Consider the following 19,776-nt stretch of genomic DNA (forward strand, 5'->3'; position numbering starts at 1 on the left):
CTTGTTTGTGATAGTATTGAATTCTTCTGAGGAAAAAAAAGTTAGGGCAGCAGAAGATACATGGGTTTTTTTTTTTTTTTTTTTTTTCTTTTGGATTTTTCAAGACAGGGTTTCTCCGTAGTTTTTGGTTCCTGTCCTGGAACTAGCTCTTGTAGACCAGGCTGGCCTCGAACTCACAGAGATCCGCCTGCCTCTGCCTCCCGCGTACTGGGATTAAAGGCGTGTGCCACCACCGCCCGGCTAAGATACATGGTTTTTATGTGTGCACAGGTCACAGGACAAAATCAGCTATTGTTTTCCAGGCACTAGACCTGTTGTTCTTGAGACAGCATCTCTTACTAGCTTTGTACTTGCCAAGTAAGCTAGGCTGGTTGACTAATGAGCATCCGAGGTCTCCCTGTCTCTAATTCGTCAGTGCTGGGATCACAGGTGTGCCTCAACACACTCGTCTTATGTTTCATGGGCTCTGGGAACCAGATCCAGTCTTCATGCTTGCAAGGCCTCCCATCGTTACAACCTTTTCGGTAGTGTTGAAGTTCATTCTGCTGTCGTATGTCCTGCTTCTGGAACTCTTTATTTTACAAAATTTATGCTCTTCACCAGGAAACAAGTTTTCCATGCTTTCCTTTTACTTAGCTACCAGTACCATGGTCTGTGATCTTGACTACTAGAATATTGAAATGTTTATCTAATTTGCATTACAGCTTCTAGGTCTGTCCTTGCTATAGCATCTATCAAAAACAATTTTATTCTTTGGGATTCATTGATTGGCTAGGTCTCTGAGTTCAAGGCCAGCCTGGCCTATGTAAGAAAAGGGGTTGGGGGAGAAGGAGGAGGAGATAAAAGAAAGAAAAGTTATTCCTGTCAACTCTTGTCAAAATTCTTTTCAGTAGAGAGTAGCTTTGTTGACAACCTTTTCTGCCTCTGCATTAGAGGCTGGAGTTTTATTGTCACAAACCAGGATTTGACGGTTTTGAAGTCTTGTTCTTTTTTGCAGGGAGACCTTAGTTGAATTTTAGCTTTTCTTCTTTATTACTTAGAACTTTTCATTGTACTCTTACCATGCATTAAGTATTCTGAGTTGTTGCTGCTTCATCTTGCTCATCCTTTCTCCTGGTTTAACCATTTCTAGAATGTTTTTCCTCTTGTGTTTGTTTTGTTCTTCTAGAATGGAATCTTTATTGTCTAGTGTTAGTGGTTGTGGCTGTGTCCTCATCATTTTGTTGTTGTTCACTGAGATAAGATCTCCCGCTGTAGTACAGGCTGGCCTAAACGTGAGCATTTCCTGTCTCAGTCTTCCAAGTGCTGGAATCACAGGCACGCCCAGATTAATATTGAGTAGAGTTGGTTTTGTCATATTGTTTAAGTCTTTGTTGAAGAAAGGGATTTACTATCACAGGTGCTTAACTAGTTTGCAAACTGTTAAGTAGGATGAATGGAGAGGGAACCAGAAGACAGGAGATCCATTTCAAGACTGGATTTCTGGACTTATCTAGACCTGACTAGAAGTGGATTTTCCCACTGTGTGTTGACTATTGTATAGTATGCCTGCTGTTGTTACGGTCTGTGGGTTTTCTAACTTCGATTTGGGGAGCTGTAGGAAACGTAGGATTCCTTTTAAAAATGACTTGAAATAAGTTAGCAAGGATTATAAATGTCTACAATGACTCTAAAATATTCATGCCTTCAGAGCTTAGCAGAGACCACGGCAGTGTCAGACTTGTTCAGCATGAATGTAAAATACTGTTTAATTAGCTCCTGTGTCTTTTCTACAGATGTGAATGCGTGCTTCTTGCTTAGTTGGTTAATTCCTTAGACTTTTGATTGCTACCAGCGCTTCCCGACCCTTCTCTGTCTACCCCTCTCCTTCTTGATTTTCCTGGAACTCATTATGTAGACCAGACTGGGCTTGAATTTACAGAGGTCCCTCTGCCTCTGTCTCATTAGTACCACTTTTACTTTCCTAACCCATGGATTGAAGAATTAGGGAATTCAATGGTTTTGTTTGTTTGTTTTTCAAGACAGGGTTTCTTTGTATAGCCCTGGCTGTCTTGGAACTAGCTCTGTAGACCAGGCTGGCATCGAACTCAAAGAAATGCATCTGCCTCTGCTCCCAAGTGCTAGGATTAAAGGCATGCACCACCACTACCCAGCTGAATTCAACCTATTAAAGTATATGGTTGATAGACAAGTTATATCCTTTGAGAAGAAAAAAAATCTAAGGATAATTTAAGTAAGCAAAGTAAATTACAAAATATATAATGATCCTTCATTTCTATTCTTTAGAGAATATTCAAACAAATTCCAATAAATCATCCTTTTATGACATAAATTTATGGCAATTTTTTTCTTCTAGGCACTGACAATTTTTTTAGGTTTATTAGAGTTTTATTTCATATATTTATACAATTATTTTGATCTTACTTATCCCTATTACTCTCTTATCCCTTTTCACACTGAAGAATATGTCTCCCCTGGCAACAATTAACTGGGTCCTGGGTTGTTTTTAGCTCAGTGTTAGAGTACTTGTCTAGCATGCAAGAGGTGCTGGGATTGGTCTATTGCTATCTCAGCACTGTACCAGTGGATAAAATATGGGTGTGCCTGGGGGTGTGTTGGGGGGGGAATAGAGTAACTCTCTCTCTCTAAATCAAAGGAGAACTGAGGGAATCTAGACAAGGCAAGAAAGAATATAAAGCAAAAGCATCAAAGTCATAATGGCTATAACCTTAGTGAGTTACTTTGTAGTTTGAATTTAATGTGTTATGGTGACACTTTACCTGTGAACAGGATATAGTTATAAAAATGTTTAAAAAGCTGTCCAGATAGCTTAGTTGATAAGGTGCTTGCTGCCAAGCCTGATGACCTGAGTTCAATTCCTGGGACCCACGTGATGGAAGAGAGAACTGACTTCTACAAGTTGTTTCTAATCTCCTCAAGTGTATGCACAATACATTAAAAAAAAAAACGTACTAAAAATGTGTATAAAACAAAGTATTGAGAGACCGGTGAGATAACTCAAGAGGTGAAGGCACTTGCTCCCAATCCCTACCTGAGTTTGGTCCCCAGAACCCATGTGGAGGAAGCAAGAGCTGGCTCCTTCAAGTTATCCTATTACCTCTATACTTGGGCACTGGTAATGCACCCCTTCTGGGTGGATGGGTGGGTGGGTGAATGTATGATTAGGCTGGGGGTGTAGCTTAGTTGGTAAAGTGTTTGCCTAGCATGCATGAAGACTTGAGTTTGATCCCCAACACCACAGCACTAGGGAGGTGGGGGCAGGGAGATCAGAAGCTCCAGATTGTGCTTAGCTACATAGTGAGTTGGAGGCCAGCCTGAGCTATAGGAGACTGCTTCTAAAAATGCAGTTACCAACATTTATGGTACACGGGGCTGGATGGGGGGGTTAATTACAAATTTCTTTATATTTTGGCATATAAGTCCTTCAGTATTCAAGGTATAAAATTGGTATGCTCATAAGAAGTTAATTACAAAATACAGAGAGTATAGTTTAAATGTTTCCCCTTGGAGCAAAAGAAGAGTAAAATTTAACAGGAAGGTCATGTTTGGAAAGATTTTGTTTTTAGTAGATTAAATGTTTTTGGGATTTTGATGGGCATGCCAATCCTTGAGTCTGTCAGAAAAAACATTTAGAAATCATTTCTTGATTCTATTTGAATCCATGAAATCTTGCATTTGTATCACTGGGAATCTCATCCAGTTCAGCTGTATAACATCTTTATTGTCCTGTGGTGTGGCATGCATTGTCAGCTGAATATCCCTGTGAAAGGACCAACATTTGCCACTCCTGGTGTCTGCTGGTTTTCACAGTGTCACCGCTTGAATCACTGCATAGGCAATCAAGACTGATGACAGTAGCTTGTGTTTGAAGGATTTCTCTGACCAATAACTCATGGGGAGGTATTCCAGGACTGGCAGAGATAAATCGTGAACCTCTTAATGATTAGATATTTAAGGCGAGCCTAATGATGTTGAGAGTAATGTGATTTCATAGGTAGAATTTGACTGGCCTGTAGTCAGTCTTTGTAGAACAGCCCAAATCTCATGTTTTAGGTCATGATGAGGAACCCCTAACTGCTGTGGGTCAAAGTCTGTTCCATTCATGATGCTTCTGTGAGTCTTGTTCCAACATAAGGTAATATGCTTGGGAGTTTATAGAAATAATCAGAATTTCCATGTCACAATGCAGAACTAAGAAACTGGTTGCGATAGGAATTCAGTGTTTATTAAGCCACAGTGTTTTAATTCCAAAGACTTTTAGTTAGTGTACTGTTGAGAAAATAACAAGTGTGTTTAGGTTTTTTTTTTTTTTTTTTTGGATTAAAAAACTGTACCACCAAAAAAAAAAAAAAAGCCGGGCGGTGGTGGCGCACGCTTTTAATCCCAGCACTCGGGAGGCAGAGGCAGGCGGATCTCTGTGAGTTCGAGACCAGCCTGGTCTCCAAGAGCTAGTTCCAGGACAGGCTCCAAAACCACAGAGAAACCCTGACTCGAAAAACCAAAAAATAAATAAATAAATAAATAAAAATAAAATAAAATAAAAAATAAAAAACTGTACCTAAGCAACATCAGAAGCATATTAACAAATAATTAAGAAGAGGAGATAGGTACTTTTTTTAGAGATTTATTATGTTTATAGCATTGTACTTGCATGTACGCCTGCAGGCCAGAAGAGGGCACCAGATCTTATTACTGCTGGTTGTGAGCCACCATGTGGTTGCGGGGAATTGAACTCAGAACCTCTGGAAGAATAGTCAGTGCTCTCAACCTCTGAGCCATCTCTCCAGCCCCCGAGATAGGTAGTATTTTGTTGCCAATTGTTTTGAGAAATATATGTATGCGCATGCATATTTACTCTCACAGTTAAGTTGCTTAGAGCTACTTCTGAAAACTCACCCAAGATTAACTTGACCCATGGTTAAGATTTGCTATTTACTATGTCAATTAGGGAAAAGCACTGGCTAAATGTAGCTGTTATCCAGGTGATGTAACTAGGATGGTATTGAGCTGAACTAGTAAATATGGGATACTACATAAGCAACGTGAATGAACTGTCCACAGTATAACTAGAGTCAGGAGTCCTGGCCAGGGTCCCAGAGGAAGTGCAGTGCCTTAGAGTAGAGCACTAGGAGAGAGGCATGTGTGTCTTCAGGTGCTTGCAGGCTATGGAAAGGGAAAGTTTGGTTTGCTTCCATGGGCAGAACCAGGAGCAGTACTATTAGTGTTGGGTCTTTGATCTGACATCTAATTCAACCTTAAATAGTCTAATTCCCATGAGATTGACATAGTGCTTCACACCCAAGCGTGTTTGCTTCAGTATTGCCTGGTACATTATTTCAACGTCAGTTAAAACAAAACAAAACACACTGATCACTAAAAGGCAGCCAAAGGAGACAAAGCAAGTATCAGAACCAGACCTAACATGGGACTTTTAAAAATAATTGGGCCAGGAGTTTAACAAATGATTAATATGCTTAGGGTTCTAATGGGTAAAGCAGACACCATGCCAAATTGAGCAGATAATGTAAGAGAGGTAAAAGTGGCCCAAATAAAAACAAGATAAAAGAAAAGTTCCCCAATTTTTATTGACAGATGACTAATTCAGTAGAGGACAGCCATGGGTAATTGGTGAGCTTGTGAGAGGCCAATGAGGATTCTTAAATGCGGAGTAGAAAATAAATGGGAAGACACAAAATGAAACCCAAATAATAAATACATCAAAGAATGGAGACATTCTTGTTTCTTGCCTGGAATACCAGAAGGGAAAAGTAGAAGTAATGTGAAGCCACAATGACTTAACGATTTCCAGAATGACTGGTAGAACCTAACCCCTGATCTAGGAAAACTAGAATGTCCCGCAAGCTTAAGAGAACAAAATGCAGTTTAAACCTAGGCAGATCCTGCTTATATTGCAGCACCAGCAAGAAAAACCTGGAAAGAAACCAGAGGAGGAAATACATGCAACAAAGAAAGGCAGTGGACTTTGCAGAGTTGTTCAGGCAAGATGTGAAGGGAATCCAGTAATGATGCCTAGTATTCAGGAAAGCTACGGTAAAAAATGTTGAAATACCCACTGACCTGGGGTTTTCTGTCAAAACCTTTTGCGCAAAGGAAGTAGTGAGTTTGCTGTTAGAGGTGATGGGGTATGAGATGAAGTAACAGGACATGGAAAAATTGAATCCAGTGTTGATGTGAGTGAGATCTGTATGACCAACTCCGAGGGCAGCTTTATGCAGAAATTCCCTCTCGGTGCTTAGCTCATGGTATCGGTATGTGGAGGATACAGCAGAAGTGTGGTGTAGATCATTATACAAAGTTTATTCCAACATGAACCCAGACTCATCTTTCTGGCATCTTTGTTAAAAGCTGTGAAACAAGATTCTGTGGTGCATCCTGTTTAGATGTCATACTGTACGACATTTGAAAATCCCAAGGTAATATGTTATAATAGCAACAATATAGTGTATGTTATAGAAAATGCACTAAGGGAGAGACTAAAAGAGACACAAAAATATTTCAAGTTAACAAATGATGTCAACTCCGTTTAGTCATCACTATGTATAGAAGCAGGTCATTTCTGTAAGTTGCATCTTGCTTTTGAAGTCGTCAGTGTTGTACGCTGCCTGTCAACCCTGGCCATCCTTTTTATTCTTTTTTTGGTAAAACTTAATGTCTATGTAGGAGACAGTGGTGACTGTGCTACTGAAAATAAAAAAGCCACGGGTGTTTAATGACAGACCTGTTGGTCCAAATCACAGTTTCTCCTTGGCTCTTGAGTTGGGAGTCAGGACTTCAGTGGGCAGTCCTGTAGGTGATTTAGGACTTTTCGCTTGGAGAATATTCAGAATATCCATAAAATTAATTCCAGGTCTCGAGAAACAGATTGGCATAGTGGGCAAACATGAGGATTGAACCAATCTGTATAGATTTGTGTTTCCTTTTCTTCAGTTGTCAGTTTTTTTTTAAATAAGCAATCCATTTTTATTTATTTTTGATGACTCTTCTAAGGGAAATTTTATTTTCAATCCCAGTTTTAATTCTGAAAGTGGGAAGGCATAAATAAGGTTACATTATCATGGTGTGAGTTTGTCTAGCACAGATATAATTAATCTCCATTGTAGTTTGTTTCTTCCTTTTTTTCTCTCACCATAGTTCTCTTTCTCCTTTCCTTTCCTCTCATCTCCTCTAGCCCCTCCCCTCTTCTGTCCTGTCCTATCCTCCCCTTTCCTCTCCTCCTCTCCCCTCCTCTCCTCTCCTCTCCTCTCCTCTCCTCTCCTCTCCTCTCCTCTCTCCTTTTCTTAGCTTTCCTCATTTTCTACTTTAATGTGGGTGCTTGGGGAAAATTTTACTCGGTCAGAGTCGGGCAAGACAGCTGTACTAAATGCTAGTTAGTCCCCAAACTGCCAGTTGTTGGTTTTGAGTGAAGATTCTTACTGGTTGTGACTTAGTTTCATCATCTGTAACATGTAGTCTCCACCTTAGAGATTAAATGGAGTGTTTAGAATAATGACTGGTGTTTTTGGTTTGGGCTAGAGTGTGCTCAGTGCTGAGTCCATAACAGAATTTAAGTGATCAGATATCAGTTTAATGATACATGCACAGAAAAGTACAGAGATGAACTGCCTGGATATTTATATATCTGACCCTTCTGAAATTCTATGGAAATAATATTCCATTTTCTCCATCTTTAAGAAATTTTGTGGACAAAGTCTTTGACGATTGTGCTAGGGTGTTACTGTTCTGAAAGAGTGGAGAGGCTTGTGTTGGTTATTGCCGATCTCGTCGTGTTACTCTTAAATACAGTGGAGATTGCAGTTGCAAAGGGAGGAACGGACTGTGTAAGCCAGTGTTCATAGCGTTCTGAAATCTGCTTAAGTTGCTTCCAACAGGTCACAAAACCAGCTCACGGGAATCAGCTTTGGGGTTCCTGCTTTGGTGTAGTACTCTTTATAACACAGCAGAAGTGTCCCAAGAAGTGGGTGGGGTTTTAATAGGCAGGTCCTTCTCACTGCTGAGCCTTCTTGGCATCTGGGGGATTCAGTGGAAATTCTCCACTTTTTGTTTTTAGGGTTTTTTTTTTTCTAAGAAAAATGTATTTTATTTAGTTACGTCTGAAAACCAGATATTACTAGTTCAGGCCAGCCTCATTTCTGCCTTACTCTTCCTAAGTCCCGAAAGCACACACATGTGCTACCACATCTAGTTCTCTTGTGGGTTTTTGTTTGTTCTTGTCACAATTGTGTATGAAGAGGGAGGGCAGAAGTAGGAACATCTTTAAGAAAAGGTGATTACATGTACAAGTCGAAAAACATTTAAGCCAACCAGGCACTGTTGATACATGCCTTTAATCCTACTACTCGGGAGTCAGAGGCAAGCAGAGTTTGAGACCAGCCTGGTCTACAGAGCAAAAGTCTCAGGACAACCAAGGCTACACAGATAAACCCTGTCTGGGAAAACAAGAACAAGAAATGCTTTAAATCAGTAAGAGTTTCAGAACTATGAGACCTAAAATAACATTTTTTTCCACCTCTTAAAATAAGGTGTCCAGAACTCTATAGCCCAGGCTGGCCTGGTACTCACCACACCCAGCCTGGGAAGTTTATTCCTCTAGCTCAGTGCTTCTCAGCCTGGGGGTCACCCAAGACCATTGGAAAGCATATTTACATTAAAATTCATAACAATAGCAAAAGTATAGTAATGAGGTAGCAATGAGAATATTTTTTTATGGTTGGGAATCACCACAGCAAGAGGAACTGTATTAAAGTGTCCAGCGTTAGGGAGACAGAACTACTGGGAATCTAACTGTTTTGAGCTAATTCAGATGCTACCGCAGAATGTTAATCACACAGCACTTTATGATCTGAAAGTTCAAGGCTCTTTAAGCATCGTGGATCTGTAAAACATGCCCTTATTTTCTAAAGAGAACATGGGGACTTGGATGATCAGGTAGAAGATTAGGGTGGCAATGGTTTATCTCAAGTCTCCTGGCTTCATGACTCATTGCTCTGCTTGTTACCATAAGAAAAGTTGACTTGGGAAAACTGTCCTCTCCAGTACAGATGTGGAGCTTGGAAACAATCCAGTACTATTTAGAGTTAGAACAAATGAGCTTTGAAAAGTGAGCACATAGGAAATCCGCTGAGGCTGGCGTAGGCAGTGTTAGCTGCTGCATTTGGTCAAGATAGAGTTTATGAGGTCATCTGGAATATTCAGTATAAAGTAGGCATCGACTGCAGAGATCTAGTTAAGGCTGATCACGTCATCTAAGGGACGGGTTTGAGCCCAGGCCTTCAGCATAATAGGATCTTGTAAATCTGAACTTTTAACTCAGTGGTAAAGCATGGCAAGATGAAGGCTCCTGCTGTCAAAGATGACAGGCTTACCTTAGTGCATAGGTGGAAGGATGGTCAGACACCGAAATAGCTCTATAACATTGAGTTAGTTTCCCCACTGTGTGGGCCTAGCCTGGAACAACAGAGCCATCTTCCAGCCTTAACCCGTTGTTTGAGATGGGATCTCTGTAGCTGTGCCAATTCTGGAACTCTGCATAGACCAGGCTGGCCTCATTTTCAGAGGTCCTGCTGCCTCTGCCTCTTTGCTGGGATTAAAGGTATGTACCATACCTGGCTTATGGGTACAATTTTTAAGGATGGAGGACATGGATTGAACCAGTGGTAGTGAGCTTTGTATGACGCTGGGGACTGAAAAGACTGCAAACTTAAAGGTTGTGGGATGAGACTGGCAAGTGAGGCAGAGATGTGGGCCTTTGTGAGTGAGCAGACGGCGGGACATCGGAGACCAAGCTTCGGGGTATAGGCTGCATGAGGAGTCAGTTCTGTTCGTCTTACTGTGGGGATGAAACTCAGGCCGGTACACGATTGCTTAGGTTTTCTCTAGTGGAGATTTTTTAGGGAGTTAGCTTAGATATATGAAGTAAATAGTGGTATATGCTCTTTTTGATAAAGATATAAAGGATGATAAAGCCAAAGTTTGACAGATAGTGATTTAAAATTAGGAAAAAAATGTTATGAGGAAGGAGGGTTCTGAGAAAGCCCATAGTTTTTCAAAACTAAATGTCTTCTGTGTGTGCACATGTTTGTGTGTGTGCCATATTGCATGTGTGGAGGTCGGAGAACAGTGTGGGACTAAAGTTGTAGAGTAATTTAATGGTACATGAAAAAAAAAGCTGATTATACTAGTAGGTAGAGGATTTTCAGTTTTGATTAAAGACTTAAATATACAGGGTTACAAAACCCCCAGAATGTCAAATACAAAAATGTCAGCATTGCCGTCCATGTTTAGTTCTTACCTTTGTTTTCACACACACATCCTATTGAAGCATATGCGCTAGTGTAGTGTCAGGTGTTACACTTTTAAAGTTTTATTTATTTATTTAGGACTGTGTTCTTTGTCACTCTGGCTGGCCTAGAACTCACTGTGTACATTAGGTTGGTCTTGAATTCACAGAGGTCACTTGCTACCTCCTCCTGGGTGCAGGGACTAAAGATTCCACTATACTTGAGTGTACTTCAAAATTTAAAACCGGCTATCCAGGGCTGGAGAGATGGCTCAGTGGTTAAGAGCACTGCCTGCTCTTCCAAAGGTCCTGAGTTCAATTCCCAGCAACCACATGGTGGTTCACAACCACCTGAAATGAGATCTGGTGCTCTCTTAATGGCCTGCAGGCATACATGCAGACAGACCACTGTATACTTAATAAATAAATCGTAAAAAACAAAAAAACAACAACTATCCAATCAGTAAAATAAGAGTAGAATTTGTAGAGAAAAGGATTCAAGTTGTTTTTCTTTGGTTAAGGTCACACTGGGGGTTGGAGCCTAGGCTACACAGTGAAATTATCTCAGAAACAAGATGTTCTGGTAGTTCATTGTGCCTTTCCCTCTTTCAAATACAGTGTTTTACCTGTTACTGACGAGTGAACCCAGGGCTTTGCATGCTAGGCAAGCACCCTACCACTGAGGTACACCCATTAACCCCCTCCAAAATTGATGTTTAGAAGTATATAGTTAGAAAACTATTCCCCTGCTTCTGTTTTGTGTATACCACTCAGCTGCCATGGTGATATGCACCTTTGGTATTCTAAGACTGTGTCCTTGGCAAGTAAAGAGTTAGCCCTTGGACTGTAGGGCCCTTGAAATGTCTGTTAGTGCAGCTTGGCATCATAATTGGTTGGAAAGGCAAGGATGTTGTTACCTCTGATGTTCGTGGCTATCTGGTGCTTTGCAGCTAATGTGCCCAGTTCTCTTAGACACTCCCCCACCGCATTTCCTAAGTGCTATGGGTCATTGTAATCTGACAAACCCTCTGCCCTGCCAGGTAAATTCTACTTCTACAGAAGAGACTGCTCCCTGGTTGATAATATTTTTGGCATCAGAAATGTAGGCAAGTGGCTCACAATTTTGACTGCTAGCATCATTTGGGAGGCTTTTTACAAAATTCATATGATCTAGACCCCTTTTCAGATATTCTGAGATACTGATGTGTAGTGGGGCCAATAGCTTTCTTTTACAAGTCAGGTGGGTTCTTAGAAATCCCAAGGAGAATGGGGTGTGCTGCCAGCACTGAGATACACTGAGGAGGGGTTCTGCGTGCTTACTCTTGTTTTCACTGCAGGCCTCTGTTGACTAAAAGAATGTGGGCATTTCCACATGCTATCCTGGGGAACCTAACTGAGGATGTCAAACCTTCAAACCTGCCACAGATAGTGATCTCTTCTGCTAAACCAGATTATCTTGATTGACCTCTAGTCTCTCATTCCTTGGGGTACTGGTTGCCAGCCTTTTTAAATCTCTTTTTTTGGTGCCCAGTTTGGTGAACTGTATAACCCATTTGAAGTTAAATGTTTTAAAATACATAGAAGAAAATGTATACCGTTACTTCAAGTTGCATTCAAGTGCGGCTATCAGAATTTCAGAGTGTATAATAATGTATCACTTATTAGTAACAGTGGGGGTGTAGTCATGACCTTAATTTTAAAGCAGTAATAAATGGAGATAGTAAGAAAAGACGCTGGCACTGGGATTGTAGCTCCATTGGTAGAGTGCTTGCCTAGTGTACACAGAGCCTGAGTTCTCCATCCACATAACCTGGATGTGCTGGTGCATGCTGTCATCCCCGCACTCAGGAGGTGGAGACAGCAGGCTCAGACGTGGGTCATCCTCCGCTACAGACTGGACCATGGTCAACTGTGGTTACATGGAACCATCTCAAGTCTACCATCACCAACAGAACTATAATGTATTATGAAGCAGCTGGTTTGTGTTGGAGACAGAGTCCCAGTTTACTGATAATGCTGCAATGGTTTATTGCCAGCAGTCACAGAAAAGGATTTGAAGTTTCAATTTAAGGAAACATATTTTGATACAAAGTAGTGTTGTTTCATTATGTTGTTTTCATGCATGGATTAAATACACTTTTATTCAACCCCTCTATTGCCTCTGTAGCCTTTTTGACTAAAACTCACAGTGGAATGTTCTTTTATTTGGCATTAACTGAATAATACACTTTCTGCAGAGATCAGTAGAACAGTAGATTGCTTTTTCATCATGAAAGCTAACAAGAATGGTTTGTCTTTGCAGGAATATAAGCGCAAGTTAGCCAGAGTTTCCCTGGTTCGCAAAGAACTCAGAGCCCGGATCCAGAGCCTGCCAGACTTATCTCGATTGCCCAATGTCACTGGCAGCCATGTGCACCTGCCCTTTGCTGGGGACATCTACAGTGAAGATTGATGGCCAGTCTCTTCCAAAGCCAGGACTTTGCCAGACGTGGAGACAGGTTAGGTGAATAGTCCTGCAGAGTTATTTTTGTACGTTTTCAGAGAATGGTACAAGAAATGACAAGGAATTATAAAATGGTTTAAATGTTGGTTTGTTTACTCTTTTATTAGTGAGTTAACATGACTTAGTTAAAACCAAGTGATTTCTGTGTATTAATGAGCCTAAAATAGTGCTTATTTTCAAAAGATCTTTTTTGTAAGTTTTGTTTTTTGATGTTTTTGAGGCCTTGTGAGAAATTCCATGTTTCTGTTTCTTCATGTATTTTCAATTGTTTTTCTTTATTTTTTTTTTTTTCAGTATCTAATCACTGTACACTATCTAATTCCTAAGAGAAGAACTGATCAAGAGCTGATGTGAGACTGTATTATGGTATTGTTAGGACTTGATTATAGAAGAGACTAAATGTTTCCACCTCACCTTTACCCTTCTTACCACCCAAATATTGCTTCTCTGTGTCCTCATGCCTTTGAATTTTTTATTTCCTGGAGGTCAGTAACTTAACCCTAGGCATGGGTGTCACATGAAGGGTCAGATTACAGCCTATGGAGCGTTTTTCCATAGCACTGCAGTAACTCCACCCCGAAGGCCAGCCCAGGATAAAGGCCTGCTCAGTAGACTTCCTTGATTACACTGTAGAGCTAAGTGCATTCAGTGCTTTGAGGACAATGTAAGTTTTGACGTCCTACCAAGAGTACAGCTGACTGCTTCAGTCAGGTCAGTCATCATGTGTCATTGGTCCCTTTAACAAAACACCAGCCGTGGGGAGTAAAGGAAACGTCAGAAAGTGACATGCTTATTCCCCGTCCATATAATGTAAAATAGCACTTAGCTTAAGTAGCTCAAGAACTCAGTATCCATAATACTCAGTTAAGCAGCTTGAAACATTTTATTTCCTTAAAGTTTTTGAATAACTATATATTTGGGAATTAAGCAATGCTACAACAGGGTAGATCTGGTGAGTTTTATACTTGTGTGTTTACAGATGTACATAAAAAGCAAATGTACCTTTACTCGGTCCTGGTGTGTTAGAGAGGTGCATGCTCTCCAGCTTTCTTTTAAGTTACATTGTGAACCTGCAGGTTTGTATTTGGTAATGACAGGGGACTATTTTTCTCCTTCATTGCTTTGCATTTCTCGTTGTAATCAGAGTCAAACTAGTTAGTTAATAGAACACCTTTTAAGTTTCACGGGCCAATTATATCTTGCTACTCTGAATGGCTTCATTGTTTCTTTCTCAGTATTAAGAGATTATAGTTGAAATGAATTACATGTGAAGGATGACAGGTAATTTATCTTCAATAGTCAGTAGGTTGGGAAACAGTGCTTTTAACAATCTGACCTCTCTCCGAGTAGTTCTGTGTATAGCATCATCCATCCCCTGCCTGTCCTACCTTCCAGTGCTTTAGACAGCTTTGGGGAGTTAGGACACATTTCCTTATAGAAGCTATAGCAGGGTCCCTGTGCACACCACAGACGTACTTAACCTGTACTGTGGCTGAGGAGTGGCTCATGGCACATCCTGAGCAGCATTTGTCTGTCACAGGAAGGGGTTTGTGTGTGGCAGCCAGCCTCTCCCCTGACAGTAGGGTGTCTGCCAGTGCTGCTGTCTTTTCCCTAGGTGTAGGGATGGAAGAAAAGATTCAGCAAAGGAGGGTGGACAGACGCACATTTCACACCCTGGTTATGCCTGTTTTGAAAGTATACCAAGTAAGTTAGTTTTTGTTGTTCTTGATGTTTTTGGAAGCAGAAGTTTTGTGTGTTAACTTATTTTCAGTATCTTGAACTTATTTATGATTTGCTGACATGGTGATTTATCCATCTAAAGTAGATACTTTTTTCCATTTAAAACTAATTTATAAACGGTGTACTCTTGGAAAGATACAAAATCTTTTAGAAGTTTGCTGAAATATTTTCACCATGAAGACAGACTTAGATACTCTTTTGATGCCAGTATCTGATCTAAATATTTATGATAAAATGTATTATTTTTTTAAAGAGTTTGATGAGATCTGTGATAAATGCTAGTACTTAAAACCTGGGTCCCATAAACCACAGTTGTTAGCTCACTAACTGAACACAAACTGTACAGTATGTTCTAGAAGTAAGTTTTCCAGCCTTAACAGTAGTTAACATGGTAAGCCTTAGGAGATAGTCTAAGCTGGGTGTGGTGGTGCACGCCTTTAATCTCAGTACTTGCGAGGTAGAAGTAGGATCTCTGTGAGTTTAAGGCCAGCCTGTTTGTTCTACAGAGCTCTATGTAGTGAGATTCGTGCCATTAGTTTCATGGTGAGACCCTGCCTTAAAAGAAAAAGGAAGGAAGGAAGACAGACAGACAGACAAACAGGTTTAGGTGAGGGTATAAAATACCGAACTCTAAATCATGCACATTTTCTCTACCATGCATCTGAGGTGTGAGAGCAACCTGGCCTGGCCCTCAGGGCAAAGTGAGTCACATTTGCAGCAAGGCCCTATGCTGTGAATGGACACCCTCCTCTTTTCTCCACAAACAGTGCAGAGAGCTGTCTGCAGTGGCAGTTTGAACAGATTCCTGGTGCCTCTCTGCTCCTGCAACACTACAGTAAGTAAAAGAACCACAGGGGGAGCTGGGAGCCTGGAAAGGAGCTGTGCTCTGCGCCAGCCTTCCCTGAGGAAAGCTACCCTGCAGGTGTGTGATAGCGCTCCACAGCATTCTGAATCAGGGCTTCTCTTTAAGAAATCCCTTAGAATCAACAAAAGCTAGGATGATCCAGCCATCATGATTTTCAGAGTTCAAAGAATGTGGTTGGTCCGCTGTCACTGTCACGTGAGCAGTGTCGCGGTGTGTTCATGGACTGGTCTGAGAAGTCTGGAGAGGACAAGAACAGTGACTGGGAGGCAGGAGGCCTTCCTGAATTCCCACTCTGATGGACAGGATGTGAAGTAACACAAACCCCTACTTTACCAACTGCTAGGAGTTACTCCTAAAGATGAGCCGTGCTTCCCAGGTGTGCTCTACAAAGTTGCTAAGGGTGTGGACTCGGCTCTTCTGTACAGAAAGGGAACATGTGTCACTTAATGGATTTGGTTACACAGAGCTTTTGTTGCCATCTACAGTCAGCCTGAGGTGACAGGAGCACATGGGAAAAGGATTCTCCCTGTCTTTTACAAACCCTTTAACTGTATCTGATGACAGTATAAGATATTAATAAAGTTTTATGTTCTTTTTGAAGAGTTTTTGTGCGTGTGATTTCTTTTCTTTTTCTTTTCCTTTTTTTGGTGAATCCAGTTGATTGCATAAAGGACAGAAAGGCATGGGGCTAAAAGGAGGGAGTTGGCAAAGTCCTGGAAGTGTCAGTGAAGCAGAGACTACAAAAAGGGGTCTCTGTACTTGGTCAGTAGTCCAGACTTGTAGGACTATCAGTATTACTATGTCATTTGTTAAATTGCAGATGGCTGAGCGTCAAATTCTTATCTCAAATATTTAAGCAGGGGCTGGGGAAATAGCTCAGTGGGTAAGAGCCCTTGCAGTAAGTAAACATGAGGACCTAAGTTTGGTTTCCCAGCACCTGAATAAAAAGCTGGGCATGGTTACAAGTGCCAGTCCTGGGAGTGGAGACAGGCAGATTCCAGGAGCTCCCTGGCCAGCTAGGATAGCTAGAATAGCTTCAGGTTTAGTGAGAGACCCTATCTGAAGGTACAGAGAGCAGCAGAGAAAGAAACCCAATGTCCTGTTCTAGCCTCAGCTTGGGCACATGTACCATGCATACACACACACGAATTATGGGTAATGATGAAGTACAGGTTTACAGTTCATCACATAGTTGGCTCCTTGGAGGCAGAGAAGAGCCACCTGTTACATGCCAGCACTAGTACAGTGCTTTCAAGTGGACAGCCAGTCAATACCTGAAGCTTCCTGGAGTATAGGCTTCCTGTGACATCCTGAATTAATTTTTGTGGTGCTAGGGATCACAATCAGGGCCCCTGTGTGCTAGGTGTGTGCTGTAGTGGTAGCTAAACCACTCGTTTTCATGCTTTGGATTTAATGTAAAATTGGAAATACTAGAAATCTGTTTGGGCAAGAGTTTTGATAAGCCTCAGCTGTGACTGGGAAAGTGGTTCAATTGTAGAAGGCTTGTAAATAAGACTACGGCCCTGATTAGATCTCTGACATAACACACACACAACTTAGTTGAAGTTACTAGAAAAGGTCAAACTGTCCTGATTTTTGCACTCTGGGAAATTTGGGAAATACGGTCCTCTGGCTAGTGCCTTTCCCCCCATTCTTACAAGGCACTTGGCCACTTCATCTGAATTCATGTGCTTCCTGTTTGCATTACTCTAGTAGAATGTAGGTTTTATAAGCCACAGAATCCATAGCCACATGTTCTGCCTCAGAAACCCATGCCAGAGGCTGCAAAGAGACAGGCCCGGTGTGCATGTGAGGGACCCCCAAGGGTCTGCATGACAACTCTGCACCTTCCCAGTTCTCCTTCACATTTTATTATTATTATTGTTGTTGTTGATAATAATAATAATAATAATCTCTAACCTGCAGTTCACTGAACCAGCTCTGCCTTGTCTTGTCCTTTTTCCCTTTGGTTTGGTTTTGTTGGTTTGCTAGGCTTTCTCACAGACACCTAAGCTGGCCTGGGGGTGGGGTCTCGCTGCCTCAGCCTGCTCAGTGCTCACATTGATTTGGACTGCCCTTGATTGCACTTCTTAACCTGCTCATTCTGTTTCCAGCGGAGCTGTCTTGTCTCTTCCCTTCATTGTTCCCTTCGTCTATTCGCTGTTCCTTCTTCCGGCTTTTCTGTTTAATATTAATTGCTGGACTTGCTCTGTTTATTTCCCATCAATCCCCACCTTTAAATCTTAGATTCCATGAGACTGTCCACGTTCCTTTACTCCCTCCCAGGTTAGAAAAGCTGAAAATCACCTTTAGAAATTTATTTGCCAGGTGCAGGTGGCACATACCTTAATCCCAGCACTTGGGAGGCAGAAGTAGGCAGATCTCTGTGAGTTTGAGGCCAGCCTGGTCTACAAGAGCTAGTTCCAGGACAGCTAAGACTGTTACACAGAAAAAACTCTATCTCGAAAAACCAAAATATGAATGAATGATTAAAAATTTATCATCTATGTCTGTCCGTCCGTCCGTCCGTCCGTCCGTCCGTCCGTCCGTCCGTCCATCCATCCATCCATCCATCCATCCATCCATCTATCTATCTATCTATCTATCTATCTATCTATCTATCTATCTATCTATCTAGTGGGATTATAGGTGTGTACCAGCACAGCAGTTAGAGTGAACTGCTGATAGAGATGATTTCAAGTGATGTTTGATGGAGTGTTTTTGAGGCACACAGATTACTACTCAGCTGCTCATGTGTCTTCAAATCTAAGCTAGGGGCATATTAGATCAGAACCATTAGCCTTGGCCAAGAACTTGTTCTTAGTGCAAATTATTGGGCCCAGTTTTACAGAATCACAATATCCAAGGTTAGGTATATGTACCTCTTAAATGAAAAAAAAAAAACCCATTTTTTAAAGAACATTTTGTTCTTTTATCTCGTGTGTGTGCGCGTACAGATATGTACATGTACCTGCAGGTCAGGGGTTTTGGATACCCCTAGAGCTGGAGTTATAGGCAGTGTGAATTGTCTGAAGTTGGTGTTTGGAACACAACTCAGGTCCTCTGCAAGACCAGTAAACCTCTTAATTGTTGAGCCATCTCTCCAGCCCCTGAACATCCTATCTTAAGCATCCACCAGTGCTCCTAATCTCTTGCTAAAGTGGGATATGTAACAAACTTTAGAATTAGCACAGATGAGTTGTGCTTCCTGGAGAAACACAAAATTTGAACTTTTTTTTTTAATGGTTTTTCGAGATAGGGTTTCTCTGTAGCTTTGGTGCCTGTCCCAGAACTAGCTCTTGTAGACCAGGCTGGCCTCGAACTTCCAGAGATCCTCCTGCCTCTGCCTCCCGAGTGCTGGGATTAAAGGCGTGCGCCACCACCGCCCGGCTAAAATTTAAACTTTGAATTAATTCAAATAATTGTGATTCAGAACCATTAGCTAATCCAGATATATCTAGAAATACTGCTCTATTCAGTTAATTCTGTCTTCCTGTGTGTGTGCTATTGAGAATGGAACCCAGTACCTTGCCCATGGTAGTCACTCACTCTGCCACCAAGCAATATGTTTCTTTGTTCACCAAATAAAACTTCACCTTACTTACAGAAGTACAAGTTGAAGGAGGAATTTAAAAGTCATATATTAATATATGGCTTTCCCCAAATAATAATGTCTCTTTTTACTATTGCTTGTTGAAGGCGCAAGTCATAAACAATCCCACACCAGTTTGGAATTGTGATTAATAGGGTGGTATTTATTTAAAGGGGAATAAACTTACAGATCACCGTCCCAGACAACAGCCCTCTGCGCAATTAGGAAGAAGCCTAGTCTTAGGAAGAAGCCTAGTCGCCGGAACCGGAGCAGGAAGTAAAGAGAGCGAGAAGGGAAGTAGCTGCTTTTTTAAAGGGAAAGAGACCACGCCCCCAATGGGCTGGTATCTCAGCGGCTATTGGCTGGAGGAGCGGAAGGACCTCCCGCAACAGCTTGTTGTCAGAGAGTCTCACTATATGGTTCAGGCTGTCCTTGAACTCACAGTCTTCCAGAGTTCTGGGATTATAGGCAGCAAATTCTTCCTGAGACCAAGCTGTTAAATCACTTCCGGTGCTATTGTGTAATCTCATTGTATTCACTATACTGCCATAAGTAGGGGAGTGGGGTTTGGTTGTGGTTTTCAGATCTGAGCTGCAGTTAACACTTTTCATCTGGTTTTGAGCTAGTATGTGAGTGTTGTAGGGCCTCAGGTGAGCTTCCCGGCCAGTTCATCATGTACCTGTTTATTGGCATAGACGCCCAAGATAGCAACACATGTTTAGCATTCTCACTGTTTGAGGAGCTAAATGTCTTTAGTA

General features: G+C 41.4%; 1 protein-coding gene across 4 annotated transcripts in view; it reads left to right on the plus strand.

Annotated features, from left to right (window-relative positions):
* Positions 1 to 19,776, plus strand: part of Rprd1a (regulation of nuclear pre-mRNA domain containing 1A) — a 59,258-nt gene that overhangs the window by 33,993 nt on the left and 5,489 nt on the right. Inside the window, exons 7-8 of one of the 4 annotated variants that reach the window (XM_057788424.1) lie at positions 12,621 to 12,816; positions 13,116 to 16,026. In XM_057788424.1, coding sequence (XP_057644407.1) covers positions 12,621 to 12,770 — 150 coding nt within the window. In that variant the 3' untranslated portion in view covers positions 12,771 to 12,816; positions 13,116 to 16,026. Of the gene's footprint in view, positions 1 to 12,620; positions 16,027 to 19,776 lie in introns of those variants that run through there. The other 3 variants (XM_057788425.1, XM_057788426.1, XM_057788423.1) reach the window with 3 other exon arrangements.

Source organism: Chionomys nivalis, chromosome 14 (genome assembly GCF_950005125.1).
Source record: "Chionomys nivalis chromosome 14, mChiNiv1.1, whole genome shotgun sequence".
NCBI lineage: Eukaryota > Metazoa > Chordata > Mammalia > Rodentia > Cricetidae > Chionomys > Chionomys nivalis.